This window comes from Capra hircus, chromosome 14 (genome assembly GCF_001704415.2).
Source record: "Capra hircus breed San Clemente chromosome 14, ASM170441v1, whole genome shotgun sequence".
NCBI classification, from domain to species: Eukaryota; Metazoa; Chordata; class Mammalia; order Artiodactyla; family Bovidae; genus Capra; species Capra hircus.
The window spans coordinates 67018908-67037976 of NC_030821.1; the positions used below are offsets into that span (position 1 = coordinate 67018908).

Consider the following 19069-nt stretch of genomic DNA (forward strand, 5'->3'; position numbering starts at 1 on the left):
GTTATGAAAGTTCATTTTGAGTTGGCACTTAGAGGCACATGCAAAGCAAAATTAAGTTGAAAGGAGGTTTGAATGAGTTGCAGTCATTTGTCACTGACTCAGTATGACCTTGGGCAAGACGCTTAATCACTGTAAACTGCCCATTTCTCACATCTGTCAAATTGGGATAATGATACTTGTGCATAGAAGGCTTTGAACCACTCAGATGAAAGGTTTTGTGCAGTTGCAATGTGTTTGTTAATAACAACAGTAAAAATCCTCATCTCACTCTCCCCTCAGCCTGACCTGTGTTTGTAATTGAGCAGTACATAAAAAGATTGCCTGTGAAATGATGTTCTCGGCATTTATGTTGTTGCATGCTCTCCTAGCATCTAATACATTTCCTTCACAGCACTTCTCACAGCTGATGATAGTATATTTGACTCTTTGAATAGTACTGTTTTCCTCCACTGTACCCCAAATCCCAAGAGACCAACAGAGACCAGGTTAGTCTGTTTACTATGGAATCTTCAGTGCCTAGCACAGTGCCTGCATGCAGTAGGCATTTGGTAAGTATTTATTGAATGGGTGAATAAATAGAATAGGTAAATAATGGTTATTTCTATAAGTTCTGCCGAAGAAACAAAGAAAAGGAAAATAGAGAAGAAAATACAGCAAACAACAACAAAGCCCGGAAGGCAAATCAGCAGTTTGGTTCCTTTACCCGTCTCCCCCCACCCCCAACCATATTGGAGTCCTGTAACAAATATGTCATTCCTGTTGGTCATAGTCTTATAGTGGGATTGGTGCCATGAGGAATGATCAGAGTAATTTTCAACAGCAGAAATGTTTAGTAACAGATGTACATAGATGAGGTTGCCTCATTCAGCTGCCACCTGTGGGACAACTGTCTATTCCAATAGGACGTGTCCATTAGAACCAGACCAATGGCACTTTCCCACAGGTTTGAATTTATTCGTTTTCAAAATTTTTCTGAAAGGCTTGAAGAGGGAAAGATGTTTCCATGTCCAATAATGGTGTATTACAACAGCTGGGCAAACTGAGACGTCCATTCAGTGTGTCATAACGTTCAACAAGGAAGTGTTCCTTTCCTCTTAAGTGTTTCTGTCAAGAGTCAAACTAAATAATGGCACTAGGAAACTCACTCAACTGCAAATAATTGAGTCCAACAGAGTTCAGTGCAGATTGTGCAATTGACAACAGAAACTGGCCTGAGATGAAGGGTATAATCCATGCTGGTCATCATTAGTGTGTGTGACATATGTGTTTTTGTCCTATTTTTTTTTTTTAAAGGTCATGTACAGTATAGTAAAGTCTCTAGAAAATATGTGTCTCCATTGCAGTTAGGTTATAGTCAGTGAAAGCATAGTGATTTGTAGCCTGGACATGCCTTTCAGTGAAAACTTCTGCAAGCTTTTTTGCTATATATGGGTGGAGACAGTGTTGACCTATATAAATTTACCCAGTGCATGACCAGTTGGGTTGGTGGTGTGTCGTAAGTTTGGGCCAACCTCCATAAATGTCTCAGCAATTATGCTAAGTGCATTATGCTGCTTGGGATCCAGTTGGGACTCTGTAAATATTGTTGAATGAATGTTCTAGGACCAGTTGAGACAGTTCTCCCTGGATTCCCAGCATGAAAGTAGGTCCCACAGCCTTAGATCATGGATTGGAACTTGGGATACTTAGCATACTGAGCAGAACACAAAGCATATTGCTTATCACCACTGTGTACCCATAATAAACTTGTCAAGGCTGTGTGATATCCAAAATATAAATCATTAGGTATATGTTCTTTTGGGAGCCAAACATCTAACAGTGGCTGTTTTGGAGAGAGTAAATCCATCTTGAGTCTTGGTTCAGTTACAAGAATGACTAATTTTATACTAGATTCTCCCATGATTCAAAAGTGTGTGAATGACTCAGCCCATTAATATCCTTCACTCCTGTGATCTTCTCTCCCGATGAAGTAATAGCTATAAGGCAATAATGAATGATTGGAGGAGGAGACCTTGACTTTGTCCTGTGGCAATAAAGTGACACACTGAGTAATTGCATATGTGTACAATATTGTTTGAAAGAAATGAAGTGTGTGGTCATCATATAAATATTATAAATTTTAGTTTAAAGCATGCTGAAAATAACATGTAGTTTCAGTATGGGTAAAGACCACGAGCTTTCCTTTTGTTCCTACCTTTATTTCTTTTTCTGAAACAACGAGCCTCTGTTCATAGGGACAAGCCACCAGAGATCTGACTTCATTGTTACAGTCAGCTCCTTAATTGCCTTCCCTGGCTGACATAAGACAAATACTAAAGTCACAGGATTGTTGAGTTCCAATTAAATGTAGCTAGACGTTCTCAAGTGCTTTTGATCTCAAACTGAGCAGTTAGTTGGAGAGTCTCTGGAAGATTCGGCAACATGTGTTTTGTCTTCATTGTCTTCACTGCTCCATTATTTTGAAACAATTCATTCAACAAAAATCTGTGTATTTTGAAGTCAGCACTTTGTGCATATCTGGCTCTTGCTAAAGTCCCCAGTGACCCAGTCACTGAATCCAGTGGACACTTCTCAGTCCTTCTTTAACTTGACTTCTGTGCAGCATTTGACAGATCTTGAAACATCCTAGACTTTTGGGACATTGTCTTTTGGTTGTCCTGTTAATTCTTGCACTTTTTATTTCTTGATCCTTCAAACTTCCCCATAAATTCAGTATTCTCCAGAGTTCTTGCCTTACTCTTTTTTTTTTTTGGTTTCTGTATTTCCTCTCCTTGGTAATCCCATTCATTTCCAGGTTTCCATTAAAATCCATGCCCTGATTTCTCTGTGTGGGTGTTCATGTCAGTCTGTGGAGTTGCAGGCCTGGGTATCCAGCTACCCTGGAGATACATATAGTGATAATCACAACAATAACACCTACGCCTCACTGACTGTTCTCTATGACAAATAGCTCACCAGAGCTGTGTTGCTTCATCTTAGCTATTCCTGTCCACAACATCAGGAGGGAAATCCTGTTATTATTTTCTGTCTACAAGTGAGGAAGCTAAGGTTAGATGCATTTAGTAACTTTTCTAATGTCATTCAGTTAGCAGAAGAGCCTCATTTTTAATCTCTAGTCTAGAGCCCAAGGTTTTCATTAATACTTGGGATTAGCATGTCAGAATGGAATCCTTTACTTTCCCCTCTCTTCCCCACACTCTCCTTTCCCTGTTGTTCTCTGTCCTGTTTGAAAGGACCATATTTCATCCCTAAAGTAGATGTCTGGGGATTGCACTTGACCCCCAAAGATGGTGGATCACAGTAGTACTTTGCTTTTTTGTGTCCAAAATATTGACATCTTGTTTGCATTAATAAGGTTAGGTTAGGTTTCAAATTCCTGGCTTCAGGCTGATAATGTATTGTTTGGTCTATATGTTGTTTTAAAGACCAGAAGAAAAAAAGATCTCACAGAAGTCTAGATTTGTACCTTTTCCTTAGAAACCTGTACTTGCTGTCACTTGGCAGTGGTCCCCCAGAGCTGTGGGGCGGCTTCGTCTCCCCTGGGGCTGCTGCTGGCTGCTTCTGCACGGTGCTCACCACTCCCTGTTGTCCTGAGCTTCTTGGGGGTTTCCTCAGTTCCGTGCATGTGCAGCCCTGTGGGCAGTTAGGACCCCTGGTAAAGACTCCTGTGCTTCTGCAGATGGTCTTCTTCTCTCTCTAGTTTTTGCCCTAGTACTTGAAGTGAAGTGAAAGTTGCTCAGTCGTGTCTGACTCTTTGCGACCCCATGGAATACAGTCCATGGAATTCTCCAGGCCAGAATACTGGAGTAGGTAGCGGTCCCCTTCTCTAGGGGATTTCCCCAATCCAGGGGTTGAACCGAGGTCTTCTGCATTGTGGGTGGGTTCTTTACCAGTTGAGTCACCAGGGAAGCCCCTAGTACTTGAAGGATTTCCTCAAATGAAATCCGTTACTTGCTTTCTCTCAGTGTTTCTGATTTATGTTCCCTCACTGGTTCCTTCTCAGTCCGCAAACATGTTGAAGACTCTATGCTAAAGTTGGAAGGAAAGAATAAAAAAAAATTAATATGTTCTGTGCTCCAAAGTTAAACACAAACGTGGCATATTTAAGTCTTCATGGCATTGACGGCCTTCCTGATTTCCAATTAAGAAGTGAGATAGACCCAAGGCCTAGAAGGATTGTCTGCAAATCCACAACTTAGGGACCCAGACCTGTCTGATCTTGGGGTCCATGTTCTTTCTCAGCGATCATGTCAACTTCACTTCAAGCTACTGTTGACCACTCTACGAATAAACAAGTGTCCTTTGCTCTCTCTTTCCCATGATCTGCTTCCCATCTCTTTCTCCTTCCCTTGCTGCCAAACTTGATTCACTTGCTCATACAGTACCCCCTTAGTCCCTCTTCTTACATCACTAGAGTAGAATTTGCCGTCTCTGTAATTCACTAGTTCATCAGCGTCATTTGAGCAGCTGCTGTAACATAGATGGTATATTGGGCACCATGAAATGATCCTTGTCTGAGAGAAGCTTTGCAGGCTAGTAGGTTGAAACAGATAAGTAGTTCCAGTGCAGTGTACCAGTGCCTGGTAATTAAATCCAGTGGCTTCTTTTTAGCCCTTATCTTACTCGAGCTCTCCTGCATCATTTTTTCCAAAGGACAAGCATCTCTTAAGGAAATTCTCTTCTTTTCTTTTCTTCTTGGACTTGCCTTAACTCCTGGTTCTCTTCTTCACTTTTTTTTTTTTTAAAGAATTCCTTTTGCATTTCTCTTCTTTTCCTTCACATGCTCTCATTTTAAATGTCTCTCCAGCTGCTTACTAGATCTTTCCACTTAGATGTTGTCCAGACGTTCAGGATTGCCCTCTCTTTCCTCAAGAAAATTTTATTTAATTAGTTGCTCATATTAAAAATCTTAAAGACAGCATCAGTTTCATGTCTTCCTCTCACAAAATGACTCAGTAATTCTGCTTCAAAAATAGCAATAGAATTTGATCAAGTTGCCAGCCCCTCTGCCATTAGTTAGCATAGTTCAGTAACTTCTTTTTCGTTTCCTGTCTTAATGCATCCTCGATGCTTTAACTACAGCAATCTTTTTTTTTTTAAAGAAAGAAAATTTTCATGGTATTATCACTTTATTCATTAGAGTATTTTAATGTCTTTCCCTGCTGCCTATCAAATCAAACCTCACTTTCATAGCCTGGCTCCCAAAGCTGTTCACCACCTACTCCTGATCAGCTTTTCTGTTCTTCTCTCCTGTTTAGCTACACAGAGAAGCCACTCACTTGATAAGTGGGTGCTGCTTAAAAACATGACCTTTTCTTTCCAGGACAATATTAAATTCCCATTCTGTTAACTACAGTGTCTGCTAAGTTTACTTCTCAGTTAGTTTCTCTCTTAAAATTCCTTTAACCCAGTGTATGAACTGAATTGTATTCTCCCAACATTCATATGCTGAAGGCCTAACCTCTAGTATCTCAGAATGTGTTTGGACATAGAGTCTTTAAAGAGATAATCAAAGGTAAAATGAGGTCATTGGGGTGCTTCCTTTTAATGTGGTGACTGGTGTCCTTTCAAGAGAAGAATATTTGGACACAGACAACGTACGAGAGAAGACTGTGTCACAGGGAGAAGATGGCCTTCTACAAACCAACCCTGCTGTCACCTTGGTCTCAGATTCCTAGACTCCAGAGCTATGAGAAAATACATTTCTGTGGTTTAAGCCATCTAGTTTGTGTTACTTTGCTATGACAGTCTTACCAGACTAGTACACCCAGTGACTTAAAACTCAGGTTTTAAGTCTTGTACCCAGGCAGTTTATCCTTAGGAAAAGGATGGGCTAAGGCTCTAATAGATCCCTCAGACTTCTTGGAGGTATTTTTATGTTTGTCTTAGGAAAAGAGGGCCATCCTTACTTATTTCAGACTAGGTAACACTTATGGTCTACTTACAGCTCAAAGAATGGCTTTTTTCTTTCCTCATTTGGGATTCTGTATCTCTTTATCTTGAGAATACAAACAATGCAAGAAACCATTAAAAAATAGAATTGATTCCTATTTATTGCATTGATTTAAACAGATAATGAGTTTAATATTTTCCAGGCTCTCATTTTAAGAGCTGGAGTACAGTAAGTTCTCTTTGCAGTGGATAGCTATGCCAAGTGCAGCATCAAGTTTCCAGAGAAGGTATTTGCTGCAGTGAAATTTTGTGCTTTACAGCAGTTCTCTGGAGGTTCTAGCTGTAGGGGAAGAAAGTACTCTGAATCACTAAATTTGATGTATTCAGGTTTTCCTAGTCATACTTCACATTGCTGCATTGTCAACTCCAAAATGCCTCCATCCCCTGCCCTGCACTTTTCTGCCCAGCTCCTCAGCAGTGGTTGTACTGGATCTGGGGAGATTAAGCGTGTTGAGTGGGTTAGAGACTTTGTTGGAAAGGGACATCTGCGTTTACCGATATCTGCTCAGATTAGCTCCTTTCTGATCATGGAAGATTAATAATTTCATACTAATCAAAGGCCTTGAGAAGCTTCACATGTGTGCTTTTATTTTACAAATCCAGAAAGGGAGCCCCTTATTCCTTTCTGAGAACTCATCATTTATTTTCTGTGTCTGCTCTGTGCCCTCTTCTTGCTACAGCCTTGAACTTGTCTTATCTTGTTTTCTCCAGTGTAGAGATAGAGAATAACCATGCACTGGATAGAAGTACTGTTATTTTTGTGATATTAGGCATTATTCGATTGATTGTCTTTGTACCTTCTTGTTTCCAAACTGGGCTTTATTGTTTCTTTAGCCTGATAGGACTTATTTTAAATTTTCAATTACATATGACTTGTCGCTAAAGCCTCGCCACATTTTTCACACCTCTCTTTGATGATGGATCCAGCACTGGTTGAGCTTCATCAGTGCAATGAGAAGACAGTCAGTTCCTATGCTCCGTACTTTACATATAGATTTAGGTATTTTGATTTCATGCTTAATTTTCAGTTTTGATTTGGCTAATGCATAGCATGCATAGCAATTAAACAAAAGAAGATTATCTAATTCTTTCCTCCATGACAGAAGATAATCAAAGCAGAGAACTTACAGATAATCTTTTGACTTTGAGTGGTAAAATATGATGCTTTCAACATTTTTGCATGTTTGAAAATTTTATAATAAAATATTGGGGGAGGGGAGAATAAAGATTGAGAGGTTAGCTTTGAACAGACTAGGGGCAGTTACTCCAGGTGACCGCAGATGGTGGAAGTTCGGGGCTAAAGTCTCCACTCATTTTGTGAAGGAGGAGCCAGCCTCACCTGCTGGGGCCTAGGACCAGAGAAGAGGAGTGCTGGAGAGAATGCAGGACAGACTTGAGAGGAAGGAGGAGGGACCGCATAGACCTAAATGAGAAGAAGCACTGTCATGCTCAGTTTCGGGTGAAGGTGGGGGGCACAGTTGCTTGGTAGTTGTCTGGACACGGCAAGTTAGCAGGGCAACGAAGGGGTAGTGTAAGAAACCAAAGGGTAGATGGGGTAAATGAGTTTCTCTGCTGTCCACTAGCAGTCTGTTTCTGAAACAGGGCCCTGCCTCCCTGGTTCTCTGTTGAAGGAAATTCTGTTTTCTACCTCTATATTTATATTTGAATAAAATGCAAGAAAAATACTGTTACAAGACTGTGTCATTGTTAACATTTAACTACAGTAATTTTATTGTCCTCCTCAGGTAAAAGAAGAACGTTCAGAGAAAATACCTGATCTAAAATTATTAGTGGAGAAGAAGTTTTTGGCTTTACAGAATAAGAATTCCGATGCAGACTTTCAAAATAATGAAAAATTTGTCCAATTTAAACAACAGCTGAAAGAACTAAAGAAGCAATGTAAGTCAGCATGCTTTGCTTTGGTTTGGCTTTTTTAAATTAGGGAAGTGACTGGATGAACAGTCCCAGAAAACTGATTTTTATAGAGTTTGCTTATCTGCTTGGCTTGATCTTCTTTCTAAATCGCTTTTTTGTTGTTGCAAATCTGTATTTTGTCTAACTTTTGGTTCAAATCAGCCTATCCATATCTGAAAGCCAACGGTTTCCACAAAGTGCTAAGAAAATTCCCCAGCAGGTAGAGAAAGTTACACTGTTATTGTCCCACTGCTGGGAAAGAAATTGGAAAAATAAAACTAAATAGCAAAGGTAGTTTTCAAATTTTAAACTGCTGTGCCAAGCTTTAAAATAACTGTGTCTTGATTCTAGTTTTGCTGTTTTACAGTAGTAGGAGCAATGTTTTCTCAAATATGAGACCAAAATCTCTTGATCTCTTCTATCTTGGTGGTAGTATAAATTCCACATGATTTTCTTTTTTTTTTTTTTGCCTTCCTAGGAAACTTTATTATACTCAGGTTTTTAATGCACATAATTTTAATTTAAAAATGAGAGTAGAAAAATTATTAATTGTACCCCCAAAATCTTGAAGACAGTGTTGGCAGAAATATGTTTTTTATACAGTGAAGTACATGTCCTTTTTTTTTTCCTCCCTTTTTCCCCATATAATCCACATACCAATTTTACGTAATTTTATTGTTTTTACACTAGCATCAGTTGCTGTTCTTTAGGTTTGAGGCTCTTTTATTCCTTAGAGAATTGAAGCAAGTAATTTTTTTTTTAACTTTGGTTTCATATCATCTTCATTTGCATATACATGGGACAGGAATACATGATATAAGATAAATTTACTTCATGTTCATATTTGTATTTAGCAGGATTCCTATTTTTAAATAGGCCTTCTTTTAAATATAAGCATTTTCTTTAAATTGATGATGAGATCTCAAAAAATAACTGAGGAAGCAGCTTTACTTTTGTCTATTTTACAAATAACTTAAGTTTCACAATTTGGAATGTTTTGCAATCATGATGAGACTTTTGCTTTTACTGTAAATTTAAATAGTAAGCATTTTTCCCCACATTTCAAATCTATGTGTTTTTTTGGTTGTTGTTGTTCTTCATTGAAGAGCATAGCTACCAAATCTCTCTAAATTAATCTGTACTGTTTCCCCAGATGGATAACAATTCTCCAAATAGGTAATAATTTGCTAGTGCCTTTCTGCTCTAGATGCTATTAAATTGAAGTTCTTGCTTTGGTCAAAATAGCCAAATTATTTTACTTTTCTTCTTGGAGACAATAATCACAAATTATGGCAGATTTAGCATCTGATCATAATTCTTGATTTTTTTTAGATATTTTATAATGCAGATTAAAGGACAAATATTCAAAAAACAGAAATTTCTTCCCACTTTGTTATTGTTTACAAAGTTATTATTCCATAAGAGAAAACTATAAAGATCTTTAGAATCATATACTCATGTGGAAGTGCCTTCTAATTAACAGTGTATATTCAACAGAATTATAATTATTGGAATTATAGTATCATTTCTTTAATTCTGTCTAAAATGAGGAATGAGGAAGAGGTTTCCCCAGGCCAGCAGTATACATCGTTTGTCTGGATAGTTAAACCTTACTACAGAGTAAATTTATATTTAAGAAAACTTCCTTATATACGGTTTCCTTACATATGGTAACACTAGAATTAAGAGAACTTTCCTTTTATGTCTCCTAAAGTAATCTTTTTAAAAATTTTAAAATATCAAATGGTAAAACAAGCAAAATATTAATTAATATTCTTGTAAGATACTATGTAAGATGTACGTACTTTACTTGCAAAAATGTGGTTTTTAGTGCATCATTGTTAGTGCTATCAGTTAAACTGGTGCCATGCCTCCTGGATTTCATTTCTTTAGATGTATGCTAGTGAGGATGTTGGTTAGCACCAGGCTTGTACAGTTTTGTGGAGCCAAGTCAAAGAGATTATCATTTATAAAGAAGCTGGTGAATCTGTTTATTTTGAGAGGTGTTCTGAAGGCAAGGAATTACAATAGTAATTTTGTGGATTTTTTTTTTTTTAAGGTTGGAAAAGACAAGCCAGGGAGAGATACTTGAATCTAGTTGCCTATTTTGACAAAGGCTAAAGCATTTTTATGGTCTGCACATAGTAGAAGAGTTCTTTCAATGAAAATCACCCCACATTTTCACCAACTTTATTATTTAAGAACATAAATTGCATGGGATTACATTTTACCAAATAAGGATTTAATGAAATAAATACCAGGAAGCTCTTAGGTGGGGGGAAATCAAGGAGACCGAAATCAGGTCTGACCTCATTTCTCAAGGCAGCTCAGCCTACAGCAGTTAATCCTGCTGTAGCTCAGCGGCTGGTTCTCAAAGTGACCGGTCTCAAGAACCCCTTACATTCGTAAATTTACTGAAGGCCAGGGACTTTCTTGGTGGTCCAGTGGTTAAGACTTTGTGCTTCCATTGCTGAGGATGCAGGTTTGATCCCTGGTTGATTAGGGAACTAAGATCCCACGTGCCATGGTGTGTGGCCAGTTTACGTGTGTGTGTGTGTGTGTGTGTGTGTGTGTGTGTGTACAATAAACAGCATATTTTTTTAAATTATTTTTTATTTAGGGCCCCCAGACAGCTTTTTAACTTTTCATGGGTTGTAGCTGTTGGCATCTAAATAGAAATCAAAACTGAGGAACTTAAAAAATATTAATGCACTTAAAAAATCAATCATAAGTCTATTACATGTTAATATAAAGAACATTATGACATATAACTAGGTATTTTCCAAACAAAGAAAAATTAGTGGGAAGAGTGGCATTATTTTACATTTTTGCAAATCTTTCGATTTCTGGCTTAATAGAATGCAGCTGGGTCTTCATATTTGCTTATGCATTTAATCTGTTGTGCATTGTTTTGATTGACGATTGACTTTTTCTTAAGTGTTTTCGTTGAACCAAAGAAAGTCCAGCTTCACACATAGGTAGTTGGACTTGCTGAAAGGATCTTGCAGACCACCTGAAATTCTCATTTTGAAAACCACAGATTTAGGCCAAGGGTGAGTACATTTGGCCCCATTGGGCAAATCCAGCCTACACCCTTTTTCTCTATGACTTACCAGCTAAGATTTTTTTGTTTTTGTTTTTATTTTAATATTTTTCAATTGTTAGGGGGAAAAAGTCAAGAGAAGAATGTGATGTGAAAATTAAATAATTTAGATTTTAGTGTTCATAAGTAAATTTTTATTAGAATCTAGACCATTCATTTATTTACATGTTGTTTATAGGTGCTTTACATCGTAATGGCAGAGTTGAGTGGTTGCATCAGAAACCATCTGACCCACAAAACTTGTTTTTACTATCTGACTCTTTCCTGAGTGGTAATTAGAAATAAGGGAAGGTATTTTTGTCGTTGTTAACTTTAGATTTTTTCCTGCTGCTGCTGCTAAGTCACTTCTGTCATGTCCAACTTTGTGCGACCCCATCGATGGCAACCCACCAGCTCCTCTGTCCCTGGGATTCTCCAGGCAAGAATACTGGAGGGAGTTGCTGTTTCCTTCTCCAACGCATGCATGCATGCTAAGTCGCTTCAGTCATGTCCGACTCTGTGCGACCCCATGGACAGCAGCCCACCAGGCTCCTCTGTCCACGGGATTCTCTGGGCAAGAGTACTGGAGTGGGTTGCCATTTCCTTCTCCAAGATGTTTTCCTAAGTACCATGCATTTTTCTCTGGTATATTCAGAACACCTTATGTGCCTGCTGTATATGAATCTTTGCAGCTGGTGCTCTGAGATCAAAACAAGGCAGAGTTCCAGGACCTGGAGAAGATAATATATACAATTCTGGTAGAGCCATGAAAGCAAATATCCAAGCAAAAGCAAAGACAAAATGTCAAAAACAAATATTATACAAGTGGGCCTTAATGGAGGAAGAACAGGAATGCAGATTTTATCTGTGTTGGTTGATAGGGGTTGCCTGGAACTATGTGTTCAAAATGCTTCGGAGGCTAGGTTCAGGCCTTGCAAGAAAGAGTGTGCTGAAGGGTTGTGGGAAAAGAAGAGAAGCAGTGCAGATATCTGGTATTTACCATCTCTAGAGTATAACAGCAGCAGATGAATTATACTCATTTGAGGATATGCTTACTCTGAAGGTCACATACTTCAGTTGCACACAGTAAGGTTTTTTAGTAGTTATTTGTGTCTTGCAGATATTGCCAGGCATTCGATCCATCTTCTTTGGGCAAATCATTTTATGTGTGGGTACCCAGTGTCCTGAGTGTTAGAGATATTATGTCTGCCTCAACTTCCTAGGATTATTACCAAGGTTAAATGAGATAGTAGATCTTTGCAAACTCTGAAAGTTTACTTTACATTTAAGTTATTATTGAGAAAAAGCTAGTAAAGCATAGTGGAAAGAATGTGAGTTTAGTAGCCAGAAGACCTGAGTTTGAGTCAATAAATAAGTAGCCTGATCTCCGTACCAGTACCACCTGTTTTTCTTAGGGCTAATTCTTAGAGTCATACAAATCAAGATTGTGATTGAAGATAATTTTTATATTTGGTGGCAGTGATGATAAATGAGCCAGGAAACAATTTTCACAGAAGAGAATTCTGTTCCCCTAAATGGTAATCATGGTCTTACTAACCCAAGTTGTAAAATAAACAATATGACTTGGTTTAGGGCAGACAGAACCAGACCTAGTTGGATAAAATTATTTTAATTTACCTGAACAGTATATTCATATTGTAATATTCTCTCTTCCTTGTCTCTTTTACTTAAACAGTTTACAGTATTGCAACTTATGGTTTCCTGTGATTTTAATGCCAGGAAAACCTAATTAGAATATGCAGACAGCTCTGTATAAATGGGCTTCCCTGGTAGCTCATCTGGTAAAGAATCTGCCTGCAAAGCCAGAGACCCCGGTTCAACTCCTGGATTGGGAAGGTCACTGGAGAAGGGATCAGCTACCCACTCCAGTATTCTTGGGTTTCCCTGGTGCTCAGATGGTAAAGAATCTGCCTGTAATGAGGGAGACCTGAGTTCGATCCCTGGGTTGGAAAGTTCCCCTGGAGAAGGGAATGCCAACTTCCTCCAGTATTCTGCCCTGGAGAATTCCATGGGGTCGCAAAGAGTCGGACACAACTTTCACTTTCTGTATAAACACTTTCTCAAGTTATCAAGTAATCTTTCTGGTGTCCCTTATTCACTTACCAATTATATAATTAGTAAGCATCAAAAGTTTTAGTATAGGTCAGCAAGGCAGAAATTGAGGGCATTTATAATAGTTCATACTTAGAAACCTTTACAATTTAAGGGCTTCACTTTGTTGTCAAAATACAATTTACTGTGAATCTGAGAGCTTTAGTATTAAATAATAGAAAATGTAATTTTGATGGTACCTTTAAATGTTAAAAGGGTATGTCTTTTTTAATGCAGATTTGCTAATCTGAAGATGTTCACCACAAATGTAACAATATACTTAGATCATATGTGAATATGCAGAATACGAGATACAGAGATAATTGAATCCATGTGTGAAATTCAGAAGTCAATTTAAGTGATACATAAATCTGGACACAAAAATCATTATCACTTCTCATAATAATTTTTCAGTGTGTGTGTAGGAATTCACACTATAATCTTGTAAATTATATGGGTTTAGAAAATAACTATGTGCCATCACTTGAAACATGCTCATTGTAGGGCTCAAAACTGATAAAATAGGGAGTGGCCATTCACTTCACAAAAAGATTTGCTCACAGATTCTGTTAGATAGGGAGTTCCTTAAGAATACTAGAATACCTTTACTGTTCCTTGTGGGTTCCTTACCCCATCCTTCATCATCTGTTCAAAGCCCCAGTGTCATTCCGCGTGAGCAGGGCTTCTGTATTTTGCCTACCTCTGTATTCCTTGAGGTCTAGGTACCTGGTATGTATGGCACAGATCCTTGATGGTCACAAGAGTCTTCAGGAGAACTGCCATATACCTGAGAGCTTGTGTTTAGTCGCTCAGTCATGTCTCTCTGCAACCCCATGGACTGTAGCCCACCAGGCTCCTCTGTCCACGGAATTTCTCAGACAAGGATGCTGGAGCGGGTTGCCGTTTCCTACTCCAAGGAATCTTCCAGACCCAGGGATTGAACTGGTGTCTCCTGCATTGGCAAGCAGATTCTGGGAAGCCCACCCAACAGCTTATGCCCTACCTAAAGGAGATGCCTGTAACCTGGCCAATCCCTGCTGCTATGAGGGAGGGTGGACACAGTGTTACCCAATCTTCAGGTTTTGGGGAAAGCCCAGAAGTTTAGCTGATTATTTTTTGGTTACTAAATTTTTTGAACCACTGTGCAAACAGAACTGTCAGTTTGTGAGCTTTGATTTTGCATTCTCATAATACCATTTTTCAGTGCCTTGTTAAGCACTTAACAGGGGACATCAGTATTAATTTGGTCAATTAACAGTAGATTATGATTTCTTCAGCAAAAGGGATGCTTTTGTTTCAAGATACTTCAAAATAAGGCCAGAGTATGCATTTCCTGCCGTTTGGGAATGTGGAGTAGGAACCCAGTGGATTCTGTTGAAAAGCAGGTGGAGATTTTATGTTGAGGGGCCAAGTAGGGGAATCCCTACACCAGTTGCAGATGAACAGGGGAGTTTTAGAGAAGATTAGCTGTTTTGAGGATTGGAAAGGTGTATGTGAGTTTTGAAGCCTGCTGGAAGGAGAGAGGCGAGGAAGAAGAAAAGGAGGTGCTTAGAAATATGTTCCATGTGTTTAAACTACACCAGGTGTTGACCAACCTGACTTAATGCTGATCCCCTTCAACCTTTAAATCTCTTTGTCGTGCAATATAACTGTCTATCCAGACAGCATATATTGCTGGCCTGCAATTAACCAAAGCCCAAGCCCCTTTAAAGTAGGAATAGTTTCTCATTCATCTCTGTGTTCCTTTTGTTCCTTATCTAGTTGGAGCTCAGGTAATATTTATAGAACAGAATTACTCAACTAGAAAAAGAGGGTCAGAATCTAGTTAAGGTAGTCTCATGGTAAAACGTCTTTTCCCTTCAATATTGTGCCATCAGTAGAGAAGAGAAGAAGAGGAAGAAAATTGGCATGCATGGCTTTGGGACCTAAAATCAGCAGCAGAGGGTTAACAACTATATTACCTTTGACAGTCCTTTATTTTTTTAATTACTCAGAAAAGACAACATACATGATTCTGTGTTATAACCTGTTAAATGATATGTTAGTGTAAATGTATTGTATATGTAGCAACACATAGTTTTTAACACCACAGCAGTATCATACTCAGGAATTGATGCTCACTTGCTTAGAACATTTAAGCAAACTTATAAAAGTTTAAGCTTGCTGGCTCTTCTATAGACAATTTTATCATCTCTGTGGCCCTTAGTTGATCTTCATTTTTTCTTTAATATTGATGACATCATCACTATTCATTTGCTGGATGACCACTGATTGTTGGGAAATGCTAAAAGTCATAAGTTTCACAAGAGATTGACTTTTCCACAGTGGATTATATCCCTGGCCTGAGGACTCATGCTTACTGAGTGAAATTTACGCCCTGTGCAAATGTTGTTTTCTTTGTGTATTTGCCTCTCTCCTTCTTCCTCTTTGAGTCATTCTGTCTGATTCTTTTGTGGCTCTTTCCTCCCTTCTGCTTTCTTTGTGTTTCCCACCCAGATGGTTTATCTTTCACGTAGGTCTTTATTTACATCAGGGGTAGCTAAGTGCTACCATTCCCGTCTTAATGATGAAGCAGCTTCTGAGAGATTAAGTGATATGCCCAGGGTTACAAAGCTCATAAACAGTAGAACCAGATGACATGAGATGCCAGGGAGAGAGAATTAGAAAGAGATGTAGCTATCCTCTCTCTTCTGTTTCATAAAGTTATTTCCTAGGAAGTTTTACACTTTAAAGCAGATTTGGGGTTCAGTTCATTGCTCAGTTGTGTCCGACTCTTTGCAACCTCATGGACTGCAGGACACCAGGCTTCCCTGTCCATCACCAGCTCCCGGAGCTTCCTCAGATTCATGTCCATCGAGTCGGTGAAACCATCCAACCATCTCATCCTCGTCCCCTTCTCTTCCTGCTTTCAATCTTTCCCAGCATCAGGATCTCTTCTAAGGAGTCAGTTCTTCACATCAGGTGGCCAAACTGTTGGAGCTTCAGCTTCAGCATCAGTCCTTCCAATGAATGTTCAGGACTGATTTCCTTTAGAGTTGACTGATTTGATCTCCTTGCAGTCCAGGGGACTCTCAAGAGCTAGTGAAACTAATTCAGATTAGATTGATTTTGTTGTGGTGGAGTTTTAATCAGGGCATTAAGCTATCAGGGAGCTCTTGGGAGTGAAAAATTGGCTTTTCTACATGCATGTTGTAATAAGCAATAAAAGATGCCCGTATACTCCACCTTCACTCTAGAGTTTCCCCTAGTCTTTTAGGAAAATAGTATTCAGTTCAGTTCAGTTCAGTCGCTCAGTCGTGTCCAACTCTTTGTGACCCCATGAGTCGCAGCACACCAGGCCTCCCTGTCCATCACCAACTCCTAAAGTTCACCCAAACTCATGTCCATCAAGTCGGTGATGCCATCCAGCCATCTCATCCTTGGTCATCCCCTTCTCCTCCTGCCCCCAATCCCTCCCAGCATCAGGGTCTTTTCCAGTGAGTTAACTCTTCGCATGAGGAAGCCAAAATATTGGAGTTTCCACTTCAACATCAGTCCTTCCAATGAACACCCAGGGCTGATCTCCTTCAGAATGGACTGGTTGGATTCCTTGCAGTCCAAGGGACTCTCAAGAGTCTTCTCCAACACCACAGTTCAAAAGCATCAATTCTTCAGTGCTCAGCTTTCTTCACAGTCCAACTCTCACATCTATACATGACTACTGGAAAAACCATAGCCTTGACTAGACAGACCTTTGTTGGCAAAGTAATGTCTCTGCTTTTAAATATGCTATCTAAGTTGGTCATAACTTTCCTTCCCAAGAGTAAGTGTCTTTTAATTTCATGGCTGCAATCACCATCTGCAGTGATTTTGGAGCCCCCAAAAATAAAGTGTGACACTGTTTCCACTATTTCCTCATCTAGTTCCCATGAAGTGATGGGACCAGATGCCATGATCTTCGTTTTCTGAATGTTGAGGCCATGATCTTCGTTTTCTGAATGTTGAGCTTTAAGCCAACTTTTTCACTCTCCTCTTTCACTTTCATCAAGAGGCTTTTTAGTTCCTCTTCACTATCTGCCATAAGGGTGGTGTCATCTGCATATCTGAGGTGCTTGATATTTCTCCTGGCAATCTTGATTCCAGCTTGTGCTTCTTCCAGCCCAGCATTCTCATGATGTACTCTGCATAGAAGTTACATAAGCAGGGTGACAGTATACAGCCTTGATGTACTCTTTTTCCTATTTGGAACCAGTCTGTTGTTCCATGTCCAGTTCTAACTGTTGCTTTCTGACCTGCATATACGTTTCTCAAGAGGCAGGTCAGGTGGTCTGGTATTCCCATCTCTTTCAGAATTTTCCACAGTTTATTGTGATCCACACAGTCAAAGGCTTTGGCATAGTCAATAAAGCAGAAATAGATGTTTTTCTGGAACTCTCTTGCTTTTTCTATGATCCAGAGGATGCTGGCAATTTGATCTCTGGTTCCTCTGCCTTTTCTAAAACCAGCTTGAACATCTGGAAGTTCACGGTTCACGTATTGCTGCAGCCTGGCTTGGAGCATGTTGAGCGTCACTGTACTGATAGAAGTGGTGACCAGGCTTTGTACGATGCCTACTACAGGTGGTGCTTAATCCGTGCTAGTTGGAGTATTAATGCACAGGCATTGTTTGAGGGCTTGCCTATAAAAGGTATTCATATACTTTATATACATTATTGTTTATTTCTCACAGTTCTACAGCAACTATACCCGTATTATAGATTAGGAAATATGCAGAGAGGTGAGATGGCTTCCCTCAGGTCATAAGTGCTTAAATTCAAACCCAGGTTTAGGTGACACCAGAGTTCACGTTCTTTCCCTTGTATACCACATCAACTCTTGAAAACCTTTCCACTTTTTTTTTTTCCTTCTCTCAATTAAAGCATTTCGTGCATCTCTTTAAAAATTGATGTGTTCTGGGACTCTCGAGTAGTGAACAGTGAACCCAGATTATTAATCTCTGTTGATGCCCTCTGGTGACACTGATGGAATCTGCTCCATCTGGCTGAGAACCTCTTGCTCAGTCACTTGTGTTTAGAGATCAGGGAGTAGGGTTCATATCAGGCCTTATATAGTATTTTATGTGTGCTGATATTGCTGTCAAAGCAGCCCCTAGAGAATCACGTTGTAGCTGAGCCCATTTTATAAAGAAGTGAGACTCAAAAGGCGAGTAGTTTGGTCAAGGTCACAGAGTAAGTTACAGAGTGAAACTGAGTCCTCCTTTTGCAGATCCCACGGTTTTGGCAATACATTCAGTAAATAGTGCAGGAGAATGCCTTTTCCGGTGTGAATAGTTGCCGTGCTAGGGAGAAAGGAATAGGATGTTTATTACACCACAAGCTTAGAACAAATTCCATGAAATATACTTCAAGCATAGCAGCAGTAATCCCATGCACATCCATCATGCCTTTTAATCTTTGCAGCATCCACGTGCCAGAGAGGAATGCATGGAAAATGCAGGTTCTGTTTTTAGCAGACTGGTTCCTGGAGGTGACATATTTACCCAGTGTCTCACTATCAGGAGGTCAGAAGGATAACAAATACATCTCTGAGGAGAGGGGAAGCTTTAGAATGAGAGATGACTATAATTAAAGTTATTAGGAAAGAAAGGTTCAGGTATCAAGGGAGGAATGAGTCAGCAGCAAGTTTAAACAAACTGTGGACTGCGGGTGTTTCTCTCCTGGTGGCTTATTTTGAGAGAGTGTGATGTCATCCGTGCCCAGAAAGCAGCCTGACCCCAGAATAGGAGTAAGTGTCCTGGAGAGATGCACATCACGCTTAAGAATTGTCTTGTTGAGGTATTGGTTCCTGAGATTGGAAGGAGCTAGTTTGTAATTATTAGATGAATATAATGAGTATCCATTTGTAGTTGACATCTGGCTCCTACCAGCCTCTGGGGAACCACTGCTTGTTTTTTTTTCTCCATATAGTTTTGGCTTTTCCAGCTTGCTGCATACATGGAGTCATGCAGGGTGTAGCCTTGTAAGTGGCTTT

At 39.4% G+C, this 19069-nt stretch overlaps 1 protein-coding gene across 2 annotated transcripts in view; it reads left to right on the forward strand.

Moving 5' to 3' along the window:
* NSMCE2 (NSE2/MMS21 homolog, SMC5-SMC6 complex SUMO ligase) overlaps positions 1-19069 on the forward strand; it is a 231119-nt gene that overhangs the window by 69618 nt on the left and 142432 nt on the right. For both annotated transcript variants that reach the window (XM_005688848.3, XM_005688849.3), the window contains exon 4: positions 7698-7851. In XM_005688848.3, coding sequence (XP_005688905.1) covers positions 7698-7851 — 154 coding nt within the window. The remainder of the gene's footprint in view (positions 1-7697; positions 7852-19069) is intronic.